Here is a 16,149-nt window from a genome sequence, read left to right as displayed (position 1 = left end):
ATGACTAGCTGTGTGACCCTGGGCAAGTCCCTCAACCCCATTGCCTCTAGGGAAAAAGGTTACATATCATGGCAAAGGGTCCCACTCTTTGTGACTCCTTTTGGCATTTTCTTAGTGTGCCATATGAAAAGTCTGAGCGACCTAGTTTCTGGATAATATCAATTTATTAATTATAGCTAGCAAATAATTAATAAAATTATGGTAATCACTTTTCTCTTTTTAAAATGATAGCTTTTTCAAATACATGCAAAGATAGTTTTTAACATTCACTTTAGAAAAACCTTGTGTTCCATATTTTCCCCCTTCTCTCCTCTTCCCTCCCCTAGACAGCAAGTAATCCAATATAGGTTACACCTGTGAAATTTTTCTAAATATATTTCTACATATATCATGCTGTGCAAGAAAAATCAGATTAAAAATAAGCAAACAACAACAAATGTGAAAATACTATGTTGTGATCCACATTCAGTCTCCATAGATCTCTTTTGGACGGGATTGGCTCTTTGCATCACAAGTCTAAATCAGTTTCTCTTGTAACACTGAATGCTTAACAAGCCTTTGGGAAAGGGAATGTACCTGAGGATGGAAATCAACTCTGATTGGCTGACAATGAGGGGATGGACATATTAATGAAGAGCTCTGCAAAAAGTCTTCCGCTCCTCCTGTTGAGAATGTGACCTCATTGAGAGACAGCTGCCTTCAGCAATCTGGAGGAAAGAATCCATCTCTACCCATGCTACTCTGATTGATTTTCTCCTTCATAAGCTGGGTCATCCTGAATACTAATGAAAGGTTCCAAGGACAGGAGCTTATTTCCTAAGTACAAGATCTCTTTGGAGCTCTACTGGATGTTATTCATAAGATTTTCTAGTTGGATGGGGTCCCACCCAAGATTGCATGTGTCCAGAGAGTTTGGGCAATCTCCTTTATGTCCTTCAGGGCTGGCTGAAAAACCTACCGAGATTGGTTTCTGAATGAGGAAATAAAGAAAACCTTAATCTTAATAATTGTTTATTAATAAAAGAAAAGATATAATCATTTTTCTTGTTGGTAAGGATACTGGAACTGTTTGCATTTCCTTCTCCAGCTCATTTTACAAATGAGGAAACTGAGGCAGAGTGAAGTGACTTGTCCAGGATCACAAGCTAGGAAATGTCTGAGGCCAGATTCTCGAACCTAGGTGCTCTACACCCTGCACTATTTAGTTGCCCTCACCATCTAATGAAGAAGACAAATCACTATATACATATAAGATACATATCCTGTAAATGGAAAGTAATCTTTAGTGAGAAGGAAAATATTCCTCCCTCCTTTTTCCCTGTCTCACCTCCAAGCAGACTATTCTGCCATGGATAACCTTTAATTACTAGAAAAATATTCCTGATATCGAGCCTAAATCTTCATCTCAGCAATATGCCTACTCATCATATCTAATCTTTGATTTCTAATTCTGTTCACTGTTTCTTCCCTGAAGTCCTATCTTCTCCAGGCTAAAAAGTCCTAGTTCCTTCCAATTTTTTTCATATGACATGAACTGTAAGCCTTTTATCTTCCTAGTCTTCCTAGTCACCAGCAAGGTGGTGCAGTAGATAGAGATTTGGGCCTGGCCTCAGACTAGCTGTGAAACCCTGGACACGGTTTTGATTTCTTGCCTCAGTTTCCTCATCTGTGAAAAGGAAGATAACATTTACCTCCCAGGATCATCATGCTGATCAAATGAGATAATATCTGTGAAAAGCACTCAGCTCAGTGCCTGGCACATAATAGGTGCTTAATAAATGCTTGTTTTTCCCTTCTCATTATCCTTTCCAAAATGGAATGTTCAAAACTGAACAGTATTCAGAATATGGTTTCTCTAGGGCTTCCTCATTTTGGATTTTAGGCCTCTCTTAAATGCAGTTTAGATCTAATTCAATGGAAGCAATTAGGTGGAGTGAGTAGAACATGAGTTTATATCTTGGCCTTAAGACACTCACTAGCTATTTGATACTTGACAATTAACCTTGATTGCTTCCAAAAGGAAAAAAATTCAATTCAATGAATATTAAGTGGCTTATGTATAAGGCACCATACTGTGGCTTACAATATAGGGGGAGGGGAAGCTGGGGTTAGAAATACAGTATATATACAGCTAATAATTTAAAAAGTAAATGAAAAATGATCCCCTATACCAAGATAAAGTCAAAATGGGTACATGACTTAGACATACAGGAAGATACTATAAGCAAATTAGGAGAGCAAGGGATAGTTTACTTATCAGATCTTTGGAGAAGGGAGGAATTTATGACCAAACAAGAAATAGAGAACATTATGAAGTATAAAATGAGATGTTTTAAATACATTAAATTAAAAAGGTTTTGCACAAATTAAGACAAACTCTGAGATAACACTACACATCTCTCAGATTGGCTAAGATGACAGGAAAAGACAAGGACTAATGTTGGAGGGGATGTGGGAAAATTGAGACCCTGATGCATTGTTGGTGGAGTTGTGAATGGATCCAACCATTCTGGAGAGAAATTTGGAACTATGCTCAAAGGACTATCAAACTCTGCATACCTTTGACCCAGCAGTGCCATTACTGTGTCTGTATCCCAAAGAGATCATAAGAAAGGGAAAAGGCACCACTGTGCAAAAATGTTTGTGGCAGCTCTTTTTGTGATGGCAAAGAATTGGAAAATGACTTTTTAAGTAGATCCCATTGGGAAATGCTGAACAAATTTAGGTATATGAATGTAATGGAATATTATTGTTCTATAAGAAATGAGGATGCTTTCAGAAAAGCCTGGAAAGACTTACATGAATTGATACTAAATTAAATGAACAGAACCAGGAGAATATTGTGCATAGTAACAGCAAGATTGTGGATTGATCAACTACGATAGACTTAGCTCATCTCAGTAATTTGGTGATTCAAGGCAATTCTAATAAACTTTGGATGGAAAATGTCATTTTTTTTTAATGATTTTGAACTTGTGGGCTGAGGAGAAATGAAGAATTGAGGGTAAGGAGCAATTCAGAAAGATCTCTTGGTCTAGGATTTGGGAATTAGCTTTCCACTCTATTCCCATAACTACTCCCTTAGCTCAAGGTCATTTAAATGATTTCAAGGGCCTCCTACTTGGTCTTTTTGTCTCAAATCCCTCCTTACTTCAGTCCATCTTCCACAAGTTCTAAAGAATTTATTCTTAAGCTTAGATCTGACCATATCATTTCCCTACCTGATAAAATTCAGTAGCTACTAAAATTTACAGTAAAGCCACTTTATGTGAGCCTGGGTGAGGGAGGAGAGAGTCAGAAGGCACCTGAGTGACAGATGAGGATGAGGGAGTTTACAGCAAATGGCCTGAATATTTTCTGTAAAATAGGAGGCAAAATTCTCAGTGTTGGAGGTAGGAGGAATGAGTGTGAGGAATGACGAAGTTTACAAGAGCCGCAGTGGAGAGAGGGAGGTTTGGTAGGGTTGCTTCGAAGCAGTGAGGACCCAGAACAGTTGGGTGATTTTCTCCACCTTCCTCGTCTCACAGTTCTCTTCTTACACTTATCTATGTTCTGATTGTCTCCCTTTCGAGAATGTAAGCTCCGAAGGGGCAAGGACCCTTTCATTCTTGCTTTTGCACGCCCAGGGCCGGCACCTAATTAGTAGTAACGCTGGATGGCCGATTGCGAAAGGAGTTCCAAAAGGCAAAGGAGAGAAGGCTTTCTGGGCAGCCAGAGAGTCAGTCAGTAAACATTTATTAAACAAACCAACCCAGGGTCCTTGCCGGGAAGGAAACAAGGTTGGCACGAGGCCTACACCGAGAGGAACCTGAGGGGGCAGGATGGGCAGCGTTCTCCCTTGGTCTTGCCCCCAGCCCGGGGAAGGTGGGGAAAGCGTCTGCAGTTCAAGCTCAGGTCTTCCGGCCTTGAGGCCCGGCACTCTAACCACTGCGCTGCCTCGGGGTAGGAGGAAGGAAATGACGAGGTATCAGAGGCACGCAGGCCCGGATCCGGGCCTAAGCAAGACTGGCCGCCTAAGAGGAGGTTTATTTCACCCCAGAAGCGACAGGGAGCCACGGGAGTTCCTTGGTTGGGCGTGGAGAGCGGAGCTTGTTCTCTTGGCTGCCCTGCCTCGCTGTCGTGGGCTCCACGTTAGTTCTCCTTTGCAGGATCCTCGGTGGATACCGCACGAGGGAAGAGGAGGGCTGGCATAGGCCCCAAGAGGCGAGGCTCCTGTTCCGGGGGAAGGGGGGGACGGTGAAGAAGGGAACATCATCTCCAGGAAGTGACGCAGAGCAGAGCGGCTCCCGGCGGCCGGAGGTAGCAAGAGCCATGGCAGAGGCGGAAGCGGAAGGATGCTCCCTGCTGCCACCAATGCCCCCTCAGGGGATGGCGGAAGTGGAGGCGGCCGACGAAGCGGCGATGAAGCAGTTCCGTGGAAGCGGCGCTGGCGGCAGCAGCGGGGTCGTAGGCATGGACGTGGAGCGGAGTCGCTTCCCCTACTGCGTGGTGTGGACGCCCATTCCCTTGCTCACGTGAGTAACCCTCAGATCCTGCCTCCCCGCCCCCAGCTATATTCCGGCTCAGCCTCCGAAGTCTGGAGTGAGAGCTGTCGGTCCCGCCCCCGTCACTAACCCGGCCCCGCTGTTAGTCCCCGAGCGCCTCACGAGCCCGGCCCCGCCCTTTCCAGTTCTCCAGCTCCGCCTCCGCCAGCCTTTAGCCCTGAGTGAAAGCTTTGCCTTCCTGAAGCTCGTGCGCCCGTTCCCCGCCCCCAACGTAACAGCTCCGCCCCTGCCAGCTCTCTGGTGCGAAGCTGGCCCCGCCCTCTGAGCTGTCCGCGAGCCCGGCTCCGTCCCCCCGCCCCACCCGTTCTCAGAGCTCCGCCCTTTGCCTCCCTCAGCCATTAGTGAAAGCTGCTCCCACCCCTTCACCCGCCCTCCGAGCTTCAGTCCTGCCTCCTCTTCCCCCGGGCTGCTCACCAGCAGCCCCGCCCTTCTCGGGTCCCCAGGCCTAGCTCTGACCCCAGGAGTCTCCAAGCATCTGTGGCTCCGCCCCCCCATAGTCCTTGAAGGAGGGGCAGTCCTGGGCCTTCTGGGCCCCGCCCTTGTCTGAGGCCGCCCTCCTAGGTGGAAATTGGACTGGAGAAAGAGCTGGAGTGGGGCTTGTGACACTTAGGGGCTGGGTGACTTTGGAAAGGTCTCCTAACTGAAATGGGGGTGCGATGTCCGGCGCACTGGGTTCCCTGCGAAATGGCGTTGGGGGGAGGAGGGGGTTGAAGGACCACCCTGGCTCCCGGGGCCGCCCCACCTGGCTCTTGGGCTCCTGTTCCTGTCCAACGTGCCCCGCCTTCGGAGTGTTCCTTCCTTTCCTCTGCCCTGGCACTCTGTGGGGCCTCCCCTCTGCGGCCCCATCCCCATTTAGGACTAACCTGCCTTGAGGCCTTTGGGGAGAATCCCAGCCTGGACACAGGAAGGCGCCTCTGCCCTCGCCACCCTCCCCAGGAGGAGAAGTCTTGTGGGCATCCGCAGCTCTTTGGGGACCTCTGTCCCGATCTCCACAGCAGCCCCAGCTCCAGTCTCCTTGCTTCCCAGAGCAGGAGGAGGTTTTGAAATCTTTAGGACCTTTCCAGCTCCCCAGCCTGAGGCAGGCCTATGCTTCCTGCCTAAGGAACCGAGAGTGGAATAAGCTGGCCCTGGGGCGATGACATGGCCAGGGATCCTCAGCATCCTAAAGAGGTCCATGGTCTGACCTGTCTCTAAGGTTCCTCCTAAGCCAGAGATTCCCCCCACGTGGCAGGGCATGGATGCTAGGGGTGGGATGGCTCTCTGGGAATGTCACCTTGACAAAGGTGGATAGGTGGGAACCACGCATTGACCAGTCTGGCCAGAGGAGCAGCCTGGAAGGGGACCTGAGGCCCGCAAGGTACAGAGTGTTTGGGCCTTCCTGAATGCAGGAAGAGGGAAGCCTTGGGAGGTGTTTGGGCAAGGGAATGATGTAAGGAAAACGCCACGGGAGTAATAACTCAGGGTCAGAGGGCTTTAAAGCCCACAGTCATGCTCCCATGGCCTCAGTGACCAATGACTTCCAGATCACTATCGAATCTGCTCTCTGGGGCTTTGGGCCCCCACCGTGAACAGCCTCCTGGATGGAGTGGCCCTTGGACATCTCAGCATATTCCCGCATGTTCAGAGCAGCCCACCTCTGCTCCCACCAGCCCTTGCCAGTGCTCTCAAGGACACAAGCCCCTCACTTCGCTGGGCTCCAGCCCCAGCTCATCTACTCCCCTGCACTGTCTCTGCATCACCTCTCACCCCGGCCCCCCCAGCCTCAGACCTCTCTTCTGGATCATTGCAGTCACCTCCTGTCTGATCCCCCACCCCCAGGCCCTTCTCAGCCCCTTCTGAAGCCGACACCTGCATCATCTCTTTGGTGTTCACTTGTCTCGTCCTGTCCCAGGCTCTGTGATCCCCATTTGGGGTTTTCTTGGCAGAAATACTTCCTGCTCCAGCTCATTGTTACAGACGAGGAAACTGAGGCACACAGGGTAAAGTGACTGGCCCAGGGTCGCCCAGCTGGGAAGGGTCTGAAGCTGGATTTGTACTGAAGAGGACCCAGCTCTCTGTGCACTGGGGCGCCCCCTAGCGGCCTGTTGGTTGGTTCTGGAAGAGGACCAAACAACATCCCTGTGTTAGAGCGAGCGGCTGATGTGGCGCAGGAGCTGGGAGCGCTCGGGATGAAGCCTCCAACTCTGCGTGTTGTGGCCTGGGCTGCTCCTGCCGGGCTCCTCGAGCGCGCCTTCTCTGCTGAGGGCACGCCAGCCCGGGGTCCTGGGCCAGGTCTCCCACGTCTGCAGTGGACTGTAAAGTCCTGGAGCGAGAGCTGCGCGTGTCCTCGTGTCACGGGGCCAGCGCTCCCCCTGGGAGTTCTCTGCCACGCGGCCCTTCCTCCGCCTTGCCGCCTGCATCCCCTGTGGGAACAACCATCGCGCTCTGCTCTGCTTATCTTGCCCCACATGGCGCAGCCTCCCACACCGTGGCCACAGGGCGCCGCTTTCTTGTCTCTGTGCCTTTACGCTGGCTGCCCCAGCTCTGGAATTCATCTCCTCCCCTTCGCCTTCTCCTGGGAGCCTTCCTGATCTCCAGCTTCCTTCCCCATATATCTTCTCCATATATGTATGGATACGCAAGTTGCCTTCCCCTTTAGGGCAGGGACTGTTCCCTTTGCCTTTCTGTCCCTAGCACTTGGCACAAGACCTGGCCCACGGGAGGCACATCAGGGATGTTTCCTCCCTAGAGGCTGGTGAGTTAGAGAGCACAAGTAGTGCCCTCATTTTACAGATAAGAAAACAGACTCTTGGGGGAAGGGACTTCTAAGATCCCACAGTTAGGTGGGGCCTGGACTGGAATCTGTATGGCCCTGTGTTGAATTAATTGCTCTTTCCCATACCTTGTGTCCCTCCTTGTTCTGATAGTGGAGAGGAGAGATAAGCTAAGAAATCTTTAAAGAACCGGATCCGTGATCTTCCTCCGGCCCTTTCAGGCCCAGCACAAGCACCACATCTTGCTCCAAGCTTTCCCTAACTCCCTTTTGTGGCTGGTCCACTCTTCCCCTCACTATACCTTGTATGTTGCTCTCTGTAGACACACTGCATCTCCCCACCCCTGCACAGAGCTTAGGCTCTTGGAAGATCATATGCTTTTGACCTTGTATCTCTTGTCCCAACACCATGTCCTGTACCCCATGGACCCTTAATGAATGTCTGTTGAATTAAACTGCACTTTTGTCTTGCAGGTGGGTTTTCCCCATCATTGGCCACATGGGCATCTGTACTTCCACGGGCATCATTCGGGACTTCGCAGGCCCCTACTATGTCTCGGTGAGTTCCCCAGACCTCCATCCACTTCTAAATCAGCTGATCTCTGTGCTTGCATCATGTCACAAAGATGAACCTGCAATTAGCAAGCCCTGTTTCTTTGCCCTCCATTATTTTGATCCTAGTACCAGCACCTCTTGTCCCAAGGGTGTCGTCCAGGGAGTCAGGGTGGTCAGTGGTCATTTCAGCAGCTGTTGGAGTTCAAATGTTGGGTTCTTGTTCTTCTATAAAATATTATAAAAGTTTTCTCTGGGTGCCTTCCCTGGAATCAGGATTTTGTCAGTCCCTGTTCGGGCGCCAAAATGTGGTGAGCTTCTTCTTCTCAAAACGCAGCCAGGTGATAAAAGTTCAGATCTTTTATTATCTCCAATATAGCCCGGTTAGCTTAGAGGCCTATCTCTCTGCTTGGTTCCAAGAGCTCTTGCCTCTTTGTCAGTCTCCAGAGCCAGCACAGAGATGGAATGAATCTCTTGTCTCCTTCACTTGGGGCTCGGCTAGCTTTCTGGTGAGTCTTTCAGACCAGCTTGGTCTCAGTGGGGGAAGTGCAGGAGCCCAGCCACCAACTACAGTGGTGTGAGATGAAGATGAATCTGGTAGTCCAGCTGAACTCTCTTCTGCAACCAGCCAGCCAAGTGGAAAATATATTCTGGAATAGCTCTCTCTTCATTGGCCTTATATGTGAATCTTCTGAGAGAATGGGATTATGGGTTTTCTCCCATAGTGCTCTCTGGCCCAAAGAGCTTTAAGGGAGGTGTGAACACAAAGGTGTAAACACAAGCATTGTACTAATTAGTTCTACTTAGTACCTTGTTTCAGGTTCTGGCCAAAATCTTCTTGTAAGATTAGATCAACTCTAATTAGTTAGCAGTTTGTAAGGATTCCAACAAGCAGCTCTTCCTCTTTCTCTTCTCTGGACCCACTTTTCTCTGAGCAGTCATTTCCATCCCCTTAGGGCTCCCTTCACAGCAGAGATTGCAAAGGCAGGATAGGAAAGCATGAAAAATCACTTACAAGACATTTGATTCCAAATATTAAATGAAGGTGTGGAGAAAAATGTTAAGTGTATCTGGACCACATAATGATCTCTCCCTGCCCTTCCCCACTTGCAAATTTAGAGTTCTATGTAATCACTCCCTCATATCTCACTGAAAAATGGAGGTGATAAGATCATGGAGTGGTGGGTATCGTAGGGTATAGTGATTTTCTTCTCTCTGCTTGATTCTAAGAGCTCTTGCAGCTTTGTCCTTTGCTTCTGCCTCTGCTTTCTTCAGCCTCCAACCAGCACCAAGTTGAATCTGTCTTGCCTCTGAGAGAGGGCTTCTGGCTCTCGATCTCCCAGCCCCTGGCTCCTCTCCGACCCCTTGCAATGTTCCGAAGTAAAACTCCTCACTCAGAGAGGGCTTCTGGCTGAACTCATTTGACGTTCCCCTCTCAATCTAAATTCAGCTGAACTCTCTTAACTGGGCCTCTGCTTTCTTCTTATATATCAGAGAATGGGATTATAAGTTTTCTCCCCTAGTGCTCTCTGGCCCTAAGAACTTCAAGGGAGGTGTGAATTCGAATATCTCATACTAAACCCTGAAATCTCCCAAACGTGTGAACTCCAATGAGTAAAGGTGTGAACACAAGCATTGTATCAATTAGTTCTACTTAGTACCTTGTTTCAGGTTCTGGCCCAAAACATCTTCTTGTAAGATCAGATCAGTGATACTGAACCATGCTAAATTAGATAATTATTGTCTCTTTCAACTCTAATGACTTAACAGTTTGTAAAGATTCCAATAGTAGGGAACTTAGAGAATCACCCTTTAGATGCAGGTATGAGAAGAAGACTAAGATTCCAATAGTAGGGAACTTAGAGAATCACCCTTTTGATGCAGGTATGAGAAGAAGACTAGTGTGTCTCCAAAAGAACAGGAGTCTCAGGGCTCCTGAGGGTGATGGTCTTATCTCTCACCAGGAGGAGGCACACTTACTAGCATGGGTTTAGTTAATTATGAAGATCAGATGGCATCATATGCATTGGCCCTTGGTCCTAGAAGCCAGGGAACTTCAGTCGGGCAGTGGTGAGGGAATGGGCGTGGGAGTAGCCTGGGAAAGAGCCTTGTCCTCCTCCTTCCTCAGCAATGGCTCTGCCATAGAGTAGTGGTGTCTGTGGCTACATGTGATGGTAGGAACTCCTCTCAGTACATCTTTGCATCTCTAGTAACTGGTCCCTTTGACACAGACGCCCTTTTTTTTCTCTTGGGGACACAGATACTGGTCTCTTCCTTGCTTCTTTAGCACTCTTAAAAATGCTTTCATTTTTACTATTTCATGAGCCCCACCTCGCTCTCCCCAGAGATCTAGCCTGCAGTCACTGACCAGAATGACAGGATTCCCCCCTTCCCCTCCTTAGACCTAGAAGAGATCTCAGATTTATTTAGTACTTTGTGCATTTTGCAAAAAACTTCCTCCACAGGCCACCCAGCAGGTGTCCATCTGTGTCTACCCAGACGCTTCCAGGAATGGAGGCTCACCACTTTGCAGGACAGAACATTCCACTGTCAGAAAGGTGTTCTCCTTTTTGAGCTGGAATTTCTCTCCCACTAACGTCCATCTTTGAATTTTGGAAGGATTTTGGCCGCCAACAAAGACAAGGCCACAGGAAGAAAAATTAGACCTCAAGAGGGCTTCTCCCAGAGACCAAGAGGGCTTCTGTCCTTGAGTCTTCTGCCGTGCATTACAGAGGAGTTCCTCTAGCTGCTGCTCCTTGCAGGCATTCTCCACTCTAGCCTCCTCGTCCCCAGGACCCCAGCCCCCTTCTCCTTTCCTTGGAGGAGGGGATAGTGGGCCGCCTTCCCCTCCTCCCCTCAGCTCTGTTCTCCAAGTTAGGAGGCCTAGGCCGCCCCTCCTGTCTTTATACTCTTTCTCCAGCCAGTGACAGTAGGTGACTTAGGGAACTATGGTGCATTCAGTGCCCACGGGCCTGCCCCATTTGTCCTCGGGGATTTCTTCCCTTCCCCTTAGGCCCTGACCTAGCCCTGCAGCACTGGGGCTGGGCTGTCTCCCTTCCTGATCCACAGGCCAGAACGGGAGCTGTTGTTTGTTCCCTCTTGGCCGTATGTGACATTTAAACACAGGATTTTCTCTTCTCTCCCCACAGGAAGACAATATGGCCTTTGGAAAGCCTGTGAAGTAAGTTATTAAAAACGGCTGGGCGTTTGGAAGCTGGGCAAGCCCCACATGCCCCAGCAGGGAAGTGGGCCCAGAGTGCGCCTCCTTCCCAGAGCGGGGCAGTCTCAGCGGCAGCGACTTGCGGGCCCCCCTCGCCGCCATGCTAGAGGCCTGGAGTTTGGTCCCTGAGACAACCTTCACCTCCCTTATTCATCAGAGGAGGCGCTGTTTCTTCCCTTGGCTTTAAGTCTGAGAGGAAGGGACTACACAGAGGAAGGGCTAGAAGTGGTACAAGAGGCCAGCGGGCCGAGGGGGCTTCGCTCTCCGGGCTCCTGGGGGAGCCTGGGACCCACGGCAGAGAGGAGCTGCCCAGAGGGGGCCAGAGCAGCTTCAGGGCCCCTGGGGATTTGTGTTTGCGGCTTCGTGTCTCCATTGCTGATCTCCTTTGTGGTTGATTCAGTGCAAATGCATCCTAGTCACAGATAGGGCCCTATTCCTGACGGTGGAAGCCATAGCTTGTCCTTTCCCTGCTGCCAGGGCCCAGGGTGGCTTACTGCCCCCAAGTAAAGCTGTCTTTGCTTTGAAAGCTTATTGGGATGAACTACGGACTTAGAATAGAGGTTCTGGGGCTCCTCAGGAGAGAGCAGGATGCGTCCCCCGCCCAGCCCTAGTCATAAAGGGTGGGCAGGGGCCCTAGGCCACCATCTCTCTCCTTCAGGCCAAGATCATGGCTTTGGGTCTGCCCTGATTCATACTGGCCTTGGGAGGGGCAGGTGAAGGCAGGGATTCCACTCTATCGGAAACCCGCTGGCAGGTGCCAGCCTTGAGCTGGGCAGGGTGACTGACTGCCTGGGCAGCCTCGGAGACGCTGGCGCCCCATGGGTCCTTCTCCCCGCAGGTACTGGAAGCTGGACCCCTCCAAAGTGCACGCCGGCCGGCCCAACGCCTGGGACACGGCGGTCCATGAGGCATCGGAGGAATATAAACATCGCATGGTAGGTGGGCGGGAGTGGGGGCGGCCGGGCTCCCCACGTCTCCAGGGCCGCCCTGACGCCTGTGCCCCTCCTTCCTGCAGCACAACCTCTGCTGTGACAATTGTCACTCCCACGTGGCCCTGGCCCTGAACCTGATGCGCTACAACAACAGCTCCCACTGGAACATGGTCAAAGTCTGCTTCTTCTGCCTGATCTACGGGAAGTATGTGAGGTGAGACCAGGCCTCTGCCCCCGCCCCCTGGGGAGAGGGGGGTCACAGAGGGGGGAGCCTCTGCGGCGGCTTCTGCCCTCAGCTTGGGTTCGCTGCAGGGAGCTGTGGGGAGCCATTAGTGTTATTGAGATTGGCTGAATGACCTCGGGAAATCACTTCCTCTCTGGGTCCTTGTCAAGAAAACTAGGGCAGTCGCCTTCTCTGGGCTGTCAGGGGACAGGTGCTGTCTCCGGTGCCGACACCAGGGGGTGCTGTCCTAGCTCGGAGGCCAGGGACGGCCCCCGAGCTCCCTCAGAGACCATCAGGCCCCTCATCCAGGAGTGGATCTGGCCTCTGCCAGCCTCCCACCTCCTGGGGCAGTTCCAGGAGCTGGGTGTGAACCCTGCTCCCGCCCTCCCTAGTCTGGGCCTGACTGGACAAGAGAGCAGTTAGCCCCAGGATTTCCAGGCCCCCAGAAGTGCTCCCGAGATGCAGCCCCTCCGGAGGCAGCCCAGAGGGGCTTATTTGGCTGTCTGCGAGCCTGGAGCTCCGAGGGGGCCTTAGAGAGCTGAGCAGGAGCAGCCAGGGAGCATGGGGGATGGCTGCACAGAGGCAGTCCTGACGGCGAGAGCCCCCGCTTGTATGGCACCTCACCGCCAGGGAAAGTGCTCTCTGGCCCAGGGAGGGTCAGGGAGAGCAAGGACCTTGTCCGGAGTCAGGCCCAGGCCAGAGGGCAGAGACTGGACTCACGTGGCTCCCGGAACTGCCCCAGAAGGTGGGAGGCTGGCAGAGGCCAGATCCACTCCTGGATGATGTCTCTGATGGCCGTCCCTGCCCCCTGGCATTGGGATCTGGGCTGGAGAAGGTGGGGCTCCCCATGAATGTCGGCCTGGGCAAGCCTAGCCTTGTTCCCGCTACTAGGGAAATCTAAGACACGGCCCTCCCTCCAGAGCCCGGCCCAGCCAGCCCCTGAACACGCAGTCACACATGCCCACGCCCTTGCCGCTCCCCACTCCTGGGCTGTCTGCTTCCCGGTGCCTTTGTTGGAGACCCTTCTCAGAGCCCCCATCACGACAGCAGGAGGCTGAAGGCCCACTGAGGGCCGCCGCTTCTCCCCAGCTCATCCTAGGGCCAGAACCTGGGCCCTACCCGCACCCCAGCCCGCTCTGCTGGCACACCGGCCCTGCCTGGGGAAGCTAGAGCCCAGGGCAGTCCGCAGACTCCGGCCAGGCTAGCGCGGGACAGTCGTGAGTGAGTGGGGGCTCAGGGAGTCTCGTTTGTCGACACCCTGCACTGCAGTCGGCCTTCATCGCAGGCTGAGGGGGCTTGGCAGGAGCCCAAGATGGGGGCCTGGCCCCACCCTGCTCACTCATTCTTGTTCCCTTCCCCATCTCTCCCACAGCGTTGGGGCGTTTGTGAAGACCTGGCTCCCCTTCGTCCTCCTCTTGGGCATCATCGTCACCACTGCCTTCGTCTTCAACCTGCGGTGATGGCTGCACCTCCAGCTGTGGCGGGAGTCCGGAGGCCCCGGCCGGAAGGAGGCCGGGCCTGGCGCACACTCCCTGCCCCGCTGTCCCGAGCGACGCAGGGCCGAGACGCACGCAGATACTCCTCCCTCCCAAAAGTAGCAGAGCTGCCCCTGAGCCTGGAGCCAGGGTCCTTAACAGCCAAAACTCGAGACAGATGCTGACCCTGGAAGGCCCAGGGCCTCCTAGTCCTGTTTCAGCCCAGGCCCTTCATCTTCTCCCTACCCCTGGGTGGAGCAGCTGTGGTCCTCACCTTGTGGGGTCTGTCAGGGAAGGGGGCTGGCTCTCCTCCCGAGGCCAGAATCCTTCCCTCCCCTTCCCACTGAGCCCTGTAGCCTGGCCCAGCCCGCCTCGGCTCCCATCCCAGGCTCCCCAGGCCTTTCCTTCTCATCCCTGTCTGGGGAGGGACAGAGGGTCTGGCACAGATTGAGTCACTCTAGCCTAGCGGAGGCCCAGTGTTAGCCAAGATGCCCCAGCAAAGGCAGTGGGTCAGGGCCTGTCTTGGGGAATGAGGTGCCCTGGTCTCCCCCAGGCTAATCTCTGGTTCCCTTCTCTGCCTGGAATAGGTAATGAATTGGGAGGGTTGGGCTAATAACTGCTACAATCGCCCAGAAGGGGGGCAGCAGATGTCCGGCCTTCACCCCTCCTCAGAGGCATGGGCCCCGCTCAGGTCCCTCCCCTTGCTCAGGGCCTTGTCCTCTAGTTTAGGGCAGAAGATGGTCGGCTGCCCCTATTTCTCCCCTGTCTGCTCTACTATGGAGGGAGACGTGTCAGCAATTCCTGGCCCAAGCAGGAAGCCCCACTTGTGCAGGCTTATAGTTCTTCCAGTAACCCCGGTGTGAGGGCGGGAGGACTGAACCACAGTGGGAACTCCAAAGGGATATGGATCACTACGCCCAGTGCCACACTGACCAGCCCTGAGCCTCGCCTCTCGAAGGGGTGCTCCGGGGGCACTTCCTGGGGCACCTCTAGTCCCCCCTTTTTTATGTTATGTGATTGGGGCCTGGCCCCTCCAGTCCCCTGCCAAGCAGATCTAGCCTGCTGTGTCCCTGACCCTTGGAAGGAAAGGGGGCTCGCCAGGCAGGGCCAATAAAGAGCCTTGACTCCAGTCTGCCCAGTCTTTTGCCCTTCCTTGCTCCCAAGCCCACGACCCCTGGGTCTCTCCAAGGTTCCTCAGGAGCCTGAGCCCTCCTCTCCTAGATGAGCCAGAGGCCTGGATGGGTGAGGCTTGCAAAGGACTCCTGGGGCACCTTGCACTCGTTCTTAAAAATAGGATGTTCCCCCCAAAATACCCCGATGATATATGCTCTTAGCCCAGCCCTGACTGGGAGCTGAAGTACAGTCTGAGGAAGGAAGGAGCCTTGGCTCCTGGTAAAGGCCTGCGGCTTGTGTTCCCGGGTCGACGACTGAATCTTCTCTCTAACATCTCTGCCCAGGGGTCCTCTGACCTCCCACACCAGGGAGTTCGTTACCTCCTGAATTCAGGCCTCCCCACTTAGATTGGTCTTGTTGAGCCCCGAGCCAGACGGGGCTTTGAGAGAGCTGGAAGAACTGGACTGTGAGACCCAGGCCTAGTCCTGTCACCTCCCAGTGGCCCCGACAACTTGGAAGGGGCTGCCGGGGCTGGGAGGGAGGGAGCTCCCTGTACTGTGGCAAAGACGGCTCAGCCCCTCTCCTTCCTTGTTAGGAGCCCCCAAGCTTACTCTTGGGTATGACACCCCTTTGAATCTTTGAAGATAGCTGTCACGGTTCAGGAGGAGGGGAGTAGATACCTTAGCTGGGTCTTATGGCTGGATGGAGGCTGTGATCTAGGCCAGTAAAGGTGAAGGGGAGGACATCCGGGATCCCAGGGAGAGCAAAATGGGGGAGGCAGGAGCATGTGGGGCGGACTACTCAAGGACATGTCGGAGCTAGTTTGGCTGGAGCCAGAGGCCAGAAAAGCAGGTTAGAGCTAGCGATGAGCTCAACTCTATTTAAATTGTCAATTCACTTGAAAATATACCTGACTGACCTTGAGTCAATTACTTCATTTCTCACCGACACAGTTCCCTCATCCGGAAAATGGAGGGATTGCACCAGGTGACCTTTGCGGTCTCCTCCAGTAATAAGTTCTAAGAATCCATGAGCCAGCTGCCTTACAAGGCAGGAAGCTCCCCGTCCCTGGAATGATTTGAACAGAAACTAATGCTGGAGTGGTTGAGGGGTGGGGGTGGGGTGAGGGATGTGTATGGTAGTGGTCCGGGTCCCTTTGTCCCTAAAAATGTTACGGTTAATTTATAGTAATAGGCTGCCATCAACCAGGAAGTGATTAACCAGCCCTGTGTTTAAGGAGGATTAATTACTCCTGCCTTGTGTACAGAGGGATTGAAGGAGGTGAGCTCTAGCAGAAATGGTGAGGAAGCTGTTGAAATAGTCCAGATGAGGGAGGAA

At 52.6% G+C, this 16,149-nt stretch overlaps 1 protein-coding gene across 1 annotated transcript; it reads left to right on the top strand.

Moving 5' to 3' along the window:
• The first annotated feature begins 3,698 nt into the window (after nucleotides 1-3,698).
• Nucleotides 3,699-14,827, top strand: TMEM222 (transmembrane protein 222). Its single transcript, XM_051988084.1, has 6 exons — nucleotides 3,699-4,514; nucleotides 7,771-7,855; nucleotides 10,998-11,029; nucleotides 11,907-12,003; nucleotides 12,084-12,214; nucleotides 13,596-14,827. The coding sequence occupies exons 1-6, from the start codon at nucleotides 4,312-4,314 to the stop codon at nucleotides 13,681-13,683; spliced, it is 636 nt and encodes a 211-aa protein (XP_051844044.1). The 5' UTR covers nucleotides 3,699-4,311; the 3' UTR covers nucleotides 13,684-14,827.
• The last annotated feature ends 1,322 nt before the right edge of the window (nucleotides 14,828-16,149 follow it).

This window comes from Antechinus flavipes, chromosome 3 (assembly GCF_016432865.1).
Source record: "Antechinus flavipes isolate AdamAnt ecotype Samford, QLD, Australia chromosome 3, AdamAnt_v2, whole genome shotgun sequence".
In the NCBI taxonomy this organism is placed as follows: domain Eukaryota; kingdom Metazoa; phylum Chordata; class Mammalia; order Dasyuromorphia; family Dasyuridae; genus Antechinus; species Antechinus flavipes.
This window is presented reverse-complemented; position numbering and strand designations above follow the sequence as displayed.